We start from the raw sequence: 14729 nt of genomic DNA, 5'->3' as shown, positions 1-14729 counted from the left end.
ACGAGGCAGGATGGAAGGGAATAAATCTAGCGAAGGAGTCGGTACCTGTTCGATAGTGAAGATCTATAACAATCGCCAGACACAGTAATACGGTGCATTTTGGGCTGTGATTACTGTGTCCTCTTCCTTCACTGTCTGGGGTAACTGAGATGGGATTGATGGTGGAGAAAGGATGGAGTAATGGTGTGGCAAAGATGGGTTGATGGTGGAGAAAGGATGGGTTCATGGTGGAGAAAGGATGGGGTGATGGTGGAATGAGATGAGGGTACAACAAAAATCAAGCAGTCGTGAAACAAGTGTAGGGTGAAAATGAGTCAGAAATAGGGAATTGGTGAGGAAAGAATAGGGTGGTAGGTAGGCATGCATGGGGTGGTGACGAGACAAAAAAAAGGGATGATGGTATGTCAGGAATGAAATAAAAACTAATAATACTGAAGCAAGGATGGTGAGGCAAGGATGTGGTGATGGTGAAGTAAAATTTAATGATGGTAAGGCAAAGGTGAGTAGGCTGATCAAGGACTGGTGACGTAGTGAAAAGGCAGACTGAATAATTTGGTGAGTCATGGATGGGTAATGAAGAGGAGAGGTAAGGGGGCGGAATGGAGAGGCCGTTGGAGGTGAAGAGGGGAAGAAGGAAGGGAAGGAGGGAGGAACGGGAAGGAGGGAAGAAGAGGAAGGAGATTTGGAGGTGAGGGTAGGGTGAGACAAGGTAATGGATGGTGTGAAAAAGTGAAGTATGGTGTGACAAAGTCCTTCTTATTTACTGTCATGGCGGAAAAAGTTGCACTGACCGGAATTAATAAACTGGAGTTACTGTCCAACGTAAATGCCTTCCTTAGTTTGCAATAAAATAAAAGGTGCCAAAGATTCTTGAGTTGCTGACATTAAGTAGTGAATGAGGGTGTGAGGGTGAGGGCGGTGTGGTGGCCAAGGCGGTGACATGTGAGGCGGGAGTCCAATAGTTTGCTCGGGTAATTGCCGGATTGTTTATTGATGATACACGGCGCTCCGACATGTCACCTGCCCTCCTGCTGTTTGGGGTTGTTCGTTCAGCACCTCTTACTTTGTTAACCTTATGATCTGATTATTTCGTGTATTTATATCTTACTGATTTCTCCTGATGGATATTGTTTACAGTAAATGATAATTTCATATTATGGAATACTATATACTGTACTTAATTCAATTTACTGTCTTTTATGGTAGGTAGAGGCGCCCACCATCCACTCACTTAATGTAGTGCTGCCATCGGTAGTCTGTACACTGAGTGACAAGCCAATGAAATGGTTTCCAGTAAACGAAGATATCATTTACTATGTTGTGTGGTAACCATAACATCAAATGATGTCCTGTGGTTTAGAGGACTAAAGCACCCCAAACGCAATGAGCCTGTAAGGGTTTATATCCGAGGGTGGTTGGGGTTTATTGCTAGCATAATGCTACTCAGGGGCTGATGTGAGGCTGGTCACCGTTGCCTTAAAAGCTGTAACTGAATAGTCTGTCCCCGGGCTCCTACGCATCTGATGGGTCAAAAATGGATTGAATGATGGGTGGATGGTAGGATCCTCCGTCTGTACCCAGATGATGGCCACGTGAGGTGTCCAAAAATATGGTGAAAAATATTAAAGGAAAATTCTGGTGAGTGTCATCTGCCCATCTTTATTTGCCTTTTGTGGAAATTACGGTGCCATGGGTCCATTGCTGATATATATATATATATATATATATATATATATATATATATATATATATATATATATATGTGTGTGTGTATATATATATATATATATATATATATATATATATATATATATATATATATACTCGTACTTCCTCTTTGATCTTTATCAGTGTGCTCTTTTTTCGAAACTTGTTTTGTTCCAGTGTTCAGATATTCCAGTTCCTGCTTTCTGTATCTAAGGTTTATAGCGCTTGCTTCTTTGTCTGTCTTTTTGGCTCAGTTCTTACCTTGTACATCAAAGGATTTAGCTCCAGAACAATTTTTTTTTTTTTCTGATCGTCCTTTTCCTTTTGTTTCCTAGTATTTGTCGTGCTCCCTATTTATTTATTTATTTGCTTTTTTATCACTGACATATTTGTCAATAATATATCTGTGTGTGTGTGTGTGTGTGTGTGTGTGTGTGTGTGTGTGTGTGTGTGTGTGTGTTCATGTGTCTGTGTTTCTCTCTGTCTGTCTGTCTATCTATCTATCAATCTACTTGTGCGTAAAGGAGACACTGACCCATCCACATGCCAGACACCCCCTCCCCTGAACAATAACCTCTGCTCCTGTGAACGATGGCTGCTCCTTGTAACACCTCACCTTTCCACATATCTTCGTCTCCCGTCCCCCACCCCTCGCCCCGTCATCGATTCAGCATTTTTAGCCGTGGTTGTGATTGGCTGTCATGCATTATGGAGGCGTCTTGTCCAGGGAGGGTGATTGGAGGGGACAGTAGTTTGGAAAGGCAATTATTATGGGTGTATGAGAGCTGAGATTTTTGTGATAACTTATTCCTGTATTTCTAGACGTATATATTTTTTATCTATCTCCAGACGATTTTATTAAGCTTACAAAGGGTGTCTTATAGTAATGGGGTTTATTAATGCCATATCCAACCCCTCCTAGTCGAGAAAGCCCTCCCCTTAGCTGACTAAATTCCTCTCTCTCTCTCTCTCTCTCTCTCTCTCTCTCTCTCTCTCTCTCTCTCTCTCTCTCTCTCTCTCTCTCTCTCTCTCTCTCTCTCAAAATAAAAAAAATGGTCTCGTACGGGAGGGGTTGAAAGTAGATTTAGTCAATATAGTCTGCTGAGGAATGGCGGAATGTAAGTGAAAACCAGAGTAGGGCGGAATGTATGACACGGAGAGCAGAGAAAACACACGACACTGAAACCACAAGCATTTACTGTTTGATAATAAAGTAATCTGTAAAAAGGACTTTATTTAGATCTGCGTGCATCATTTACGCAGTCTAGGCATACTTCTTTATTACTAACAATGAAATAATGTTGTTAGCTTCAGTAAAGTTATCTTCTCGGTACATAATTATTCTCTCTCTCTCTCTCTCTCTCTCTCTCTCTCTCTCTCTCTCTCTCTCTCTCTCTCTCGTGTGCCACTCGAGTATGAATTTAAGGTGATCTTTTGGTACACTTTGAAATTCTGACAAAGCTTCTTCGATTTGGCAAACACGATAGCTTCATGTGTGTGTGTGTGTGTGTGCGCGCGATATATCTTTCTTCAGGTGGGTATTGGCAACCTACATTCTGGTCACTCACTGCTTATGTGTGTGTGTGTGTGTGTGTGTGTGTGTGTGTGTGTGTGTGTGTGTGTTTTAAGATAACATACCTCACTATAAATTCGGCGGAACACTCAGAATAACAATGCACAGAGGAGTTTTTTTAAGAACTCTTTTTGTCGACAACGTGGCCTTACTTTAGATATTTATGCAGCCACCCGAGAATGCAGAAGGATTTATGATTTTTCGTGTTCATTTGGTCTCTGTTATCTTCGTTTAGTACATTGATAGACAGACAGATATGCAGATAGATAGATAAATAGATAGGTAGATAATTTTATTCTGCTCATGACAGTCTTTTACCATGCTTGGGTTAGATAGATGTCTTGTGTCTCTTACATTTTATTTTATCTCTAATCAACTAACTTTCCTATTCTCGTATCTTTATTTTATGTGTCTTTCCTCTACTTTATTGTTTTGCTTATGACGATTTTCCTTCTAAATTCTTTACTATTTACCGTGACCTCATTTCCTCATTTGCCACTCTTCTTGTTGAATCTCTCTCTCTCTCTCTCTCTCTCTCTCTCTCTCTCTCTCTCTCTCTCTCTCTCTCTCTCATGCCTCCCGGAAATGAGGGCGTAAGTTTTCCATTAGTTCCTTCCGCTACCGCTAGAGGTCTCCGGTACCGTCCAAACAGCGCCATTTACCAGTATTTTTTGTTAATATCCCTAGCAAAGACGGGACACCATTTCTGAGTGCTTGTCTGGGGGCGAAAATGTCAACAGCTGAGGTGGCTTTGTACCATCTCTTCTTTATCCCTTTATTTACTGATTTACCTACATGTTCGCTTGTTATCCTTGCCATAAGTCCTAAAGGGTCTCTTCTTTTATTTCTAGCTTGTGTTGATGTTGTTATTTGTCTGCCACTCTTAGCGTCAAAAATTATTGCACAACTATTTACCTTCGTCTATAATTATGCTCATTTTTTTTTTATGTGTGCCACTCATACATTAATTACAGCATAACCATTTACATTCGTCCATCCACTTACATTCGTCTGTCCAGTTACATTCGTCTGTCCACTTACATTTGTCTGTCCACTTACATTTGTCTGTCTCTAGATATACTGTTTTTATTGATCTACTAGTCTAACATCAGTAATTACAACATAACCACTTATATTCATCTACGTCTAATTACACTGTTTTATCTATATACCTAACATCAGTCGCTTATTACTCTCTTTACTCATCATCAACTTACATCACTGCTTAAACTGCTGTATCTCCAACTACGCTATTTTTATATATCTCTATCTTGAACATCAGTCATTGTAACGTCACTGCTAGCGAACATTATTATATACATTATGTTCAAGAAAATAGCACTGTGTCATACTCAGAAATACAGCTGAGGAAGTGGTGTCAGAAAGTGTCACATGCGAGGGAGTGTGTCTGTGTAAGGCGTGCTGGTTCCTTATACTGTACTTGCCCCCCTACAGGTGAGACCAGAACCCGTATTCTCATTGGTTATGGAAGCTCCCTAACACCTTTTCCTAAGGTATTTGTTTTGCTTCTTACACCTTACGCTCCCATTCTGTTATACAAATTCCTCAAACATCGCCATACTCTGCACAGATAACGTACAAAATTATACTAATCAGTCATATCCAAATATAAATCGCTAAGGAAGAGATGCTAGGGAACCTCCTTATCCGACAAGAGTAGGTGCGAGAGGTTTGGTGAGTGATTTTAACTGGTTCATTTCTAGTGACAAAGTGAACGTGAAGGTGAAAATAAATCAGAGTTATTTAGCCGTCACACCTCGAGACGTTTCTCAGTGACGTGTGAAACTGTCGATGTTACTCAGAGTAGATTAGGAAAGTCGTCCTCCCAATTTCTGGGTTTAGGAATGACCGGACTATTTCCTGTGAAGGCAGTCGCTCTTTCTGTCAATCATCTGAAGTCATATCTCGGCGTCTTACAAATATACCAAGACCAAATTACCAATGGACCCTTTCCTGACTCAAGTGTAATCCTTTATGCCACTTAGTTCTTTTCCATTTTATATAAACCATTTAGCCTGGACTGATTCTTCCACCTCATCTGCACCTTACCATGCACATGACACCCAGTTTCTGACAGTGTTGGTAGATCTCTGTTGCTGTCATCTCAAAAAACCTGATAAATGTTTTCAAAGAGATACTCTATGTCTAGCAATTTCACCACAGGGACATCCTACCCCCGGCGATTTTGTGCGTCACAGAATAACACCACACAGACTCACCCGACCCCCTCTGTCTCCCCCACAGGCATTGAATGGGTTCCTGGTGATCCTGGCCTGCGAGGGTGAGGTCTTCTTCGCCACCCACAACATCGAGTCATACCTCGGATTCCACCAGGTAAGTGTCGCCTCACCTGTACTCCATTACCCTTTTCTGAGTAGTAGGTATGAACATTTTCGACTGCAGACCTAACCCTTTTATTTCGGTGTCAGATTTATTTTACTTTAGTCTTGCTACCTTCAGGGGGTTATACTTTAGAAGGAACTTTATTAATGAAGGGATTTAGGGATTTATTAATACTACACTCATCCCTTCCAATTCAAAAATTTTTCCGAGGTGTTTATATGCAACTTGAGAAGGATGTCTAGCAGTGGAGGGGTTAATTAAGACTACACCTTTCCCCCCATAAGAAAATAGATGTCCTTAAAGCTGATAAGAGGAATAAAATCTAGAGGACGTCACTGGATTCAAGGGGTTAAATATGAAGTGACGTAGGTATAGGTAAGCTTCAAATTTCTGTGAAGCCTATTTGTGAAGCCCATGATGACAGTGAAGAGTGTTGGGCTTCACGTTCTTGCTGGTAAATGAAGTGTGTGGTGTCGTAGGGAGGGTAACCACATCCACGCTTCAGAACTGTTGCAACAAGGACCGTAAGAAAATAAGGACTTGTGTATGCCTTCACCCTTCCAGTTTTGAGAATGAGATCGTTATGTCTTTGTTCAGTGTGTGTGTGTGTGTGTGTGTGTGTGTGTGTGTGTGTGTGTGTGTGTGTGTGTGTGATTCGATCTGAAGAAGGTAAGTGATTAATGAATGTGATTCCTTTTTTTTATTTGAAGATGTATTTCATTTTCCACGTTATTTTGTCTCGTTCCTTGTTTTGGCTTTTGTTGAACAGCACTTTAATAACGTTCATATTTTTTTCACGGTATGGCATTTCATCTATTAGTGTTTCCTAGGAGGTAAAATCATAATCTGAACTCAGTTACATGCACTCCGGGCCTTTTTTTTTTTTTTTTCTTAATTTTTTGTGATAGTTTTTATGAATGATGTACTAATCCTGATGTTTATGGATGCATCGTTCATATGTTATCCTTCGGCGTTGGTCTTTTTTTTTTTTTCTTTTTTTCTTTTTTTTAGTCAACGTGATGCATTCGAAAGCTTTTTGTTTTGACGGTCTTTGTGGACGATTCGCTAATTCTGTTGATTGTGGAAGCATCGCCATATGTCATTCTTCATTTTTTTTTAAAGGGCAACAAGGAAGTGATATTACGACCATGCTCCTCCTTTTTATAACTTCCTTGACACTTTTAGCATTATCAAGGACTCAATTTCAGCCAACAACAGGTGCACCACTATTGTCAGCCCACACCTCGACACACGTATTAAACAATTAGCCTCATTTTAGGAGCGGGGGAAGGTGGATGTGTCTCCTTAACTTGCGAGAATAAAGCCCAGATAATAACACTGAGGAAGGACAAACTCGAGGCGGTAAACACACACATCATGCAATTACCCCGCTTCCTCGCCTACAGCAGTCAGCGCAAATGAGTGTAATTACAGCCGATGGAGAGAAAGAGAGGGGATAATTAGTGTTCTTTTTTTTCCGTAGGCTCATTAAGCGACGATGTTAGCGCTTAATGTGGTAATGAGACTGTGGTGGTCTGAGTGGGATATTAGCTGGCGTGTTGGTGTGGTGAGTGGGTCTGGTGGTGAGGCGCGGGGATGTCGAAGGTTTGACGAAGAAGAGAGAGAGAGAGAGAGAGAGAGAGAGAGAGAGAGAGAGATGAATGATTTAAAGGTAAAAAATGGGGGTTGAGAAGAGGTGAGAATGAAGAGAAATCTGAAACGAAAGGCTCAAGACACCTAGAGATTTTGGAATGAGATTGAAAAGGACTTACAGAAAAGAATAAAGAGGAATTTGTTGTAATATAAATGACACTAGAAGAGGATGGGGAATGTGGGGAACAGATATGGGAAATGGAAGAGAAGGCATAGACGAAGAGGCGGAAATATAAGATGGAGGAGTAGCTATAGGAGGAGTTAGGTGTAGGAATGGATGGGGTGTATGGAAGGAAAAGCAGGAAGAGGATGTGTACGAGGAGGGAGTGTAGTGTGTGGGTGAAAAATATGGGAAGAAGAAGAGAGGAGGTGCATGCAGGGGTGAGGCATGGGAGTGACAAACAGAAACGGAAAAAAAAGAAACAGGTAAAAAAGAGAAAATAAGGGAGAGCAAGTGTGGGAGGAGAAGGTGGGGATTATGGGGGCGAGAATTGGAAGGGAGAGACGGGGTAAAGTTACCAGAGAGTGGAAGTTCCAGCGTAAGTGGAGGCGGAAATGGGGAAGAATTGGTATGTAGGAGGAGGAGGTATGCTGAGAATGGGCATGTATTAGGCGGTGGGAAAGGGAGGATATGCATTGGAAGCGAATATGAGCTGGGCATATGTGAGGAGGTAAGGAGAGGGTATATGTGGGAGATATGTGGGAGGCGAATACGTATGACGAGGTAGAAAAAGGAAAGTACATATAGGAAGCATGGATGAGAGGAATTTACATGAGGAGATGGGAAGGGGAAGGGGAGGGGGTAGGGGAAGGGGGAACAGGTGAAGGGAAAAGGAAGAGCAGGTAAGGTATTAGTGGGTTTAGGTAAGCAGAGGAGTGACAGTGAGGCGGAGGTCACAGTACCTGGCCGTCAGAATCAACCCATAGTCGATACCTGCCTTAATGACGATGCAGTTCATAGGCAGAAATTTATACTAAGTGACGTAAAAAGTTGAGAAGACTCAGATGGTGGTGTTGACTGGAGGAGAAGGCTAGGAATAATATGAGATGGAAATGGGAGGGAATGGAGAGGATGTGAGAGTCAGGAGAAAGGTTGAGTGAGAACTAACTATTCAGTCCTATGGCATCCTTTGTAGCCTAGTAAATTCGTTTGGGGTTAACTAGAATGAAAAGTAAAAAAGATGTACTCAGGCTGAAGGGGTAAGAAGTTTGGCGGGAGCAGGGATGGGGGTGGAGTGAGTGGCGATGAGGGCTGGAGTAGGGAGAAGTGGTGAAAGTTAGAGGAAGGGGTGGTATATTAAGGAGGTGGAGGAGGGAGTTGTGGATTGAGGCAGTAGAGGAGAAAGCAGAGGGAAAATGAGAAAAGCAATAGGAAGGAGGTGGAAGACGGAGGGGGTCGACAGTGTAGGAAGGAGAAGGAGGAGGATGAAGGATGTAGAAGTGATGAAAAGAGGAAGTAGAGTAGGAGGTGGAGGAGAGGAGGATAGAGAAGAAAGATTTATGACGTCGTAGAAAGGAATGCAAGAGGAAGGGGTTCAGGATGGAAAAAGAGGGAGGGGATGACGAAGGATGTGGTGGTGATATATGAACAGTATGTGAAGAACGGGGTGGGGGTGGATAGAAAGGGGGGTTGGGAATTTACGAGGTGGTGGAGATGGGTACAAGGGGAAGGGGTGTGAGATGGTGAGGGGTATAGTGGAGGGATAGGGGAAGTGATTACTGGTTATAATAGCCGGGTTAATGACACTGTTGCCCTGCCTTGTTATAGTGGGGTCAACGAGCAGCTCCGGCCAGGCTAAGGTGAGTGTTGGGGGGGGGGTCATTCAAGAGACGTACTTTGGCTTTACACCTTGACAGTACATAGTTTCAGGGTATTATTGTATGTCGTTTGATTTCACTGTTAATTGGGTGTCATAAATTGATGGGTTTTCTAACAGTATTGACTTTGTTTTCATTTATATTTTACTTTGTAATTTAATCATCATACTTGTTTTGACCAGGGTAATTCCTGTGTATAGTCACCTTCCATGCATTTGTCATGACTGTCACTGCAAGCGGGACATTCTGACCATAAGACCACTAGACGTCTTTGTCCGCACATGTATGCACAAAATTTTCAGACTTTCATATCAATTTGTCTTTCTATATCCAAACGCTTTATACAAGAATCATCCAGGTAGCTACGACAAACAGGCTATACTTCCAATCCACTCAAGTACAACTCGTCTACATTCTCTTCTTTAAATGCTTTCGACCCAACTCACCTCTTCCTCCAGTTTATCCTTCTACTTTGTCCTTGGTGTTCATCTCATTTCCTTAGCAGTTCAGTCTCTATGCACACTTCATGTAAACCTTGCGTTCTCCATTCACTTCTGATATCCAAGCCATCTAAATATATTCCTCTTAATTATACACCTGTTTCGTCCCTCTACACTGCACTTTGTCTTCACCCGCACACTCGCCCATTTATTCTACTCATATCTACCTAACTCATTTCAGTCACATAGTGGTTTCTGTCCCCCAAATGTTATCCAAGCCTTACTCCCAGTTCTACCCCGCCTTGCCTGCTCATTCGTTTATTTGTCCTCCAGTTTCTCCACGCTCTCTACTCTGGCAACTCATCTCAACAACAAAAGTGGTGATTTCTGTCCTTCATACATATTCCACGCCATACTCCTAAATGTACTTCAATAATACCTGCATACTCGCTTATTTGTCCTTCTATTTCCCTAATTAACATCACATATACTTCTCTCGCAGTTCATCTTAAAAGTCGTGATTTCTGTTCTTCCAACACGTCCACGTCTCACTTCCACCTTTCCCCCAACTCATTTCATTAGTCCAGTTAACCTCGCTAGTGGCCAGGAGTGCAGGGCGAGGGGGAAGTTAACTCGTAAAGCAGCTCATTGATACACCCAAACCCCACCACCCCCACCCCTCACTTCTGGGAACCTCACGCCGCTCAAAAGAACTGCCTCATAAACCCCCCGGAGCAGAGGAACCGCCGCGGGGGTCTCAAAGCACCAGCGACCCCCCCTGCCAACCCCTTCCCCAGCGCCTTCTCCCTTGCGACTCCTCCCATAAGGTTTTTATTGGGGCTGCAGCGGTTGTTTATGGTGCTGGCATTGATTCCAGCCAGCCACCACCTCCACCTCGTACTCTCACTCACACTGCCACACTCACTCACACACTGCCACACTCACTCACACACTGCCACACTCACTCACACACTGCCACCTCACTCACACACTGCCACACTCACTCACACACTGCCACCTCACTCATACATACTGCCATCTCACTCACACACTGCCACCTCATTCACACACTCCTTTTCTCACACTGTCATTCACGCGCTCCCATACTTACTCACATTGCTACATTCATTCACATTGCCACAGTTACTCACACTCCCATACCTACTGTCACCCCTACTGATACTGCCACCCCCATTCACACTGCCATTTACTCACACTACCAGACCCACTCACACTACCACACCTGCGTACACTGCTGTGCCTACTCACACTGCTTCACTTACTCACACTGCCACATTTACTCACACTTACACCCTTATTCATAAACACTTCCACGTTCCCTGCTACTCTTACTTACACTACCATCCATACTCACACTACCACGCGCACTCACACACTGCCACACTTATTCACACTGCCACATTCACTCACACAATAATGCACACCTTCAAACACACACACACACACACACACACACACACACACACACACACACACACACACACACACACACACACACACACACACACACACACACACACACACACACACACACACACACACACACACACACACACTACCACCCTGATTTACGCACTATGACACCCACCCACACATTGTCACTCATTTTCATTGACACTATCACACACCTGACACCATCTAGTACTCTTGACACTGCTAGTACTCCTCACACCACCAGTACTCCTCACACCATCAAGTGCACCTCACACCACCAGTACACCTCACACCACCAGTACACCTCACACCACCAGTACTCCTTACACCACCTAGTACTCTTGACACAACCAGTACTCCTCACACCACCAGTACTAGCCTAATCACACCACCAGTACTCCTCACACCACCAGTACTAATCACACCACCAGTACTCCTCACACCACCAGTACTAGCCTAATCACACCACCAGTACTCCTCACACCACCAGTACTAATCACACCACCAGTACTAATCACACCACCAGTACTAATCACACCACCAGTACTAGCCTAATCACATCACCAGTACTTCTCACACCAACACCACCAGTACTAATCACACCACTAGTACTAGCCTAATCACACCACCAGTACTAATCACACCACCAGTGCTCCTCACACCATCAGTACTAATCACACCACCTGTTTCTCATCTTGTCTACCCCAGGGAACAGTTCAGTAGCCAGCTAGTTATTGATTCACTAATGCCCCCAAACTAGCAGATACAACCTTAGTCTTCTCGCGCTCCAAACAGTTTTTATATTCAGTTTCACCTAACACCTATTAACCCCTTCAACCCGACAACTTATTCCAGATTATATTATTGTTGTCTCCACACGATTTTATTCAACCTGGGAAGGATGTGTAGCAGCAAAGGGGTTTATTAAGGTTGTATCTGTCCAGTCGAAGTTGAAAAGTCTCCCCTGAGCTAAATAAAATCGTCTGAAGATAGCAAGAAGACTAAGAAAATACGTCTTGGGATTCAAGGGGTTAAGCTGGGAATGAGTTGATAAAAAAAAATGAGTTATTTATTTTTTTTTTTTTTTTTAATGCGTCCAACTCTGGGCATAGGTTTAACAGCTCCTATTTTAAGGCCAAGCATACCTTCTTCGTACCACACACCTCCACATGTCACCACTTCGGCGCAAACACCCACCGTCCACATTCAATACATGCCAGGGCCGTCTCGTATAAATCTGGTATATTGGTATTAGCAGGATTTTACATTGCGGTGGTTCTTATGGTGTATTAGTAAAGTCTGTGTTAAGGAAATTCAAATTCTTAAACTGTTTCCTGCCCCCACGGAAATGGAACTCAGGACCATAAGGACAGCAGGCCACCTCTCCCTCGACTCGGCCACCATTAGCCTTCACATGATGGGGATAACTCTAGTAGACGATTTTATGCGCTAAACGAGCCTGCGAGTGTTAATATCTAATTGTAATAATGTCCATCCTTGCGTCTCCAACCTTTCAAGGAGTTAAGGAAAATCTCCTTTGTTGAACATGGACTAAAATATTCTTCCTACACTTCTATCGTAGGAAAACAAACCCTTAGATGACGGATAATGGCTGTGATAATAGTAATAATAATAATAATAATAATAATCATAATAATCCATCCGTCCATCATCCGGTCGTTTATTACCCCATCAGCATCGTAGGGGCCCGGGGCTAGGCTACTCTTGGATATGTTCTTGATTAGTAGAGCAACTTCTTACTAATATGCATTTGAAATTGGTCTAACAGCTAACTAAAGGAAGCCTGTTTATTACCTTCAAAATTCAGGGGCAATTAGAGAGAGAGAGTGAGAGAGAGCTTTGTTGTTAAAATGCTTGGTGAACCGCTAATCAGTACTGTTATGACTGTGTGTGTGTGTGTGTGTGTGTGTGTGTGTGTGTGTGTGTGTGTGTGTGTGTGTGTGTGTGTGTGCTGCAGACAGGAAAGTGAACATCAACATCTGCAACTTTGTTAACATACACTAAACACACGAGCACTGGAGTCCAGGGGCAAAGGTATTTCCGTTCCATATGTGTAGAGTAATTCACAAGCATTATGGAGCAAATTTACAGCTATATATTAATAATCTTGTATCTGTATCTTTGTATGAACGTCTTACATGTCCACCGGTAATGCTCCTGGCAATAGAAAGTATCATACACTACAGATCGTGGCCGGTAGAGTGTTTTGCGTTGTTTAAATTCGGATAAATAAGGCTCTACACTGTTGTCCTCAGAAGCCCCTGCATCCAGACATGTGGCCTTGACTTAACAGGTGTGGAGGCCAGCTGTTGCCACACCTCAGTAATTGCCATGATCCACGTGTCGTTGGTTATTTTTGTATCTGCCAACCATGCTTTTCAGAAGTTGGTGACGTGCAAACAAGTCTCTCCTGTGCTGCAAAATGTACACTATAGGGTCAGTAGTATATGTCTCTTGTCCTCCCGTGTAATGTCTTTTTTTTTTCCGTAAACTCAGAACATACGGATCGATGCCTACTCCATTTATCATCTACATAAATATTTACATGTATTTGGTTTGTAAGTTTCAAGGATTCTGCGCAGTCCGTATGACCCCCAGCCGACCCAGTTCAACCTTTCCATACCTAGGCCGTATTAAAAATTGTCGAAACTGAAATTCAGAACTGACATTAAACTTTTGTAGAGAACGCGAGTAATGACTGATTTCACACATTCCCTCCGACATAACCTGACAGTGTGCATATCAGCGCTGACACGTTGAAAAAGGATGACTGACAGACAGGAATTCGGGTGAGCGGAGCAGAAGGGCTTGTTGTGGGAGGTGAGGCAAGAGGCAGGGAGACGGGTGGGTCGGTAAGTGCATATCAGGTGCTCATGTAAATACGGCAGTGGTGCAGACGTATTGATGTAACCACCGCAGCTGTCCATCACACCGACCCGCCACCCTTCATCTCGGCCCGGGGCGACTCCTAACACCTGCAGGCGGCGTGGAAGTCGACAGATGGCCACGAGATATTCCTCTAAATTCACTAACGCCATCGTGGGGGAGAAAATGCACCTCAAAGCTTCAGATTAGTCATAACAAAGTTACAAGTGGAGTTTAGGGCACTTTTTCTCTAGTCCTGTAACGTGGTGCTGTAAGGCCTGGGTGATGCAGTGTTGACATCGTGCATTCGCGGGTCTGTGAACTGCATCCAGCATCTCTGAGGGTGATACTGATCTCTCGCATGTCCCGCCACAAAAGACGCTGGCATGTTCTACTGTGGTACATACGAGAATAAGAGAGAGAGAGAGAGAGTCAGACAGACAGACAGACAGGCAGGCAGGCAAGCAGGGAGACAGACAGACAGTTAATATCGAATTTATTGTACAGATTTCCGACAACAGTTCATGTGTAATTCTATGGCTCATCTGTTACTGGCCCTGTGGTTGTACACTGACTTTAAATTTTTAAAGAGGAAAGTGGAGATTTCAGATTTAATTCATTTTTATACAGTTCAGACAGTGAATACCGATTTTTAAAAATTCCCCCTCCCTCTTATTAATCCTTTCAGTAAGAGTACTTTTTTTCTTCATTTACCTTGCTTTGTATAGACAGCCTTATTCAGTTTGATAGGACCTCCCGTACCGAAGGTGTGAATGGAGACAGTCTCAAATAAGCACTGTTAATGATAAAACTGACGCTTAATATATATTTTT

At 43.1% G+C, this 14729-nt stretch overlaps 1 protein-coding gene across 1 annotated transcript in view; it reads left to right on the top strand.

The window, feature by feature from the left end:
- The window catches only part of ss (aryl hydrocarbon receptor spineless), a 725723-nt gene that overhangs the window by 587646 nt on the left and 123348 nt on the right, over window positions 1-14729 (top strand). Inside the window, exon 4 of the mRNA XM_080273375.1 lies at window positions 5546-5635. Coding sequence (XP_080129501.1) covers window positions 5546-5635 — 90 coding nt within the window. The remainder of the gene's footprint in view (window positions 1-5545; window positions 5636-14729) is intronic.

This window comes from Coenobita brevimanus, chromosome 54 (genome assembly GCF_032717465.1).
Source record: "Coenobita brevimanus isolate Jiangsu-jjx chromosome 54, ASM3271746v2, whole genome shotgun sequence".
Classification (NCBI taxonomy): domain Eukaryota; kingdom Metazoa; phylum Arthropoda; class Malacostraca; order Decapoda; family Coenobitidae; genus Coenobita; species Coenobita brevimanus.
Note: the sequence above shows the minus strand (reverse complement) of the source record. Positions and strands in the feature narration are given on the sequence as shown.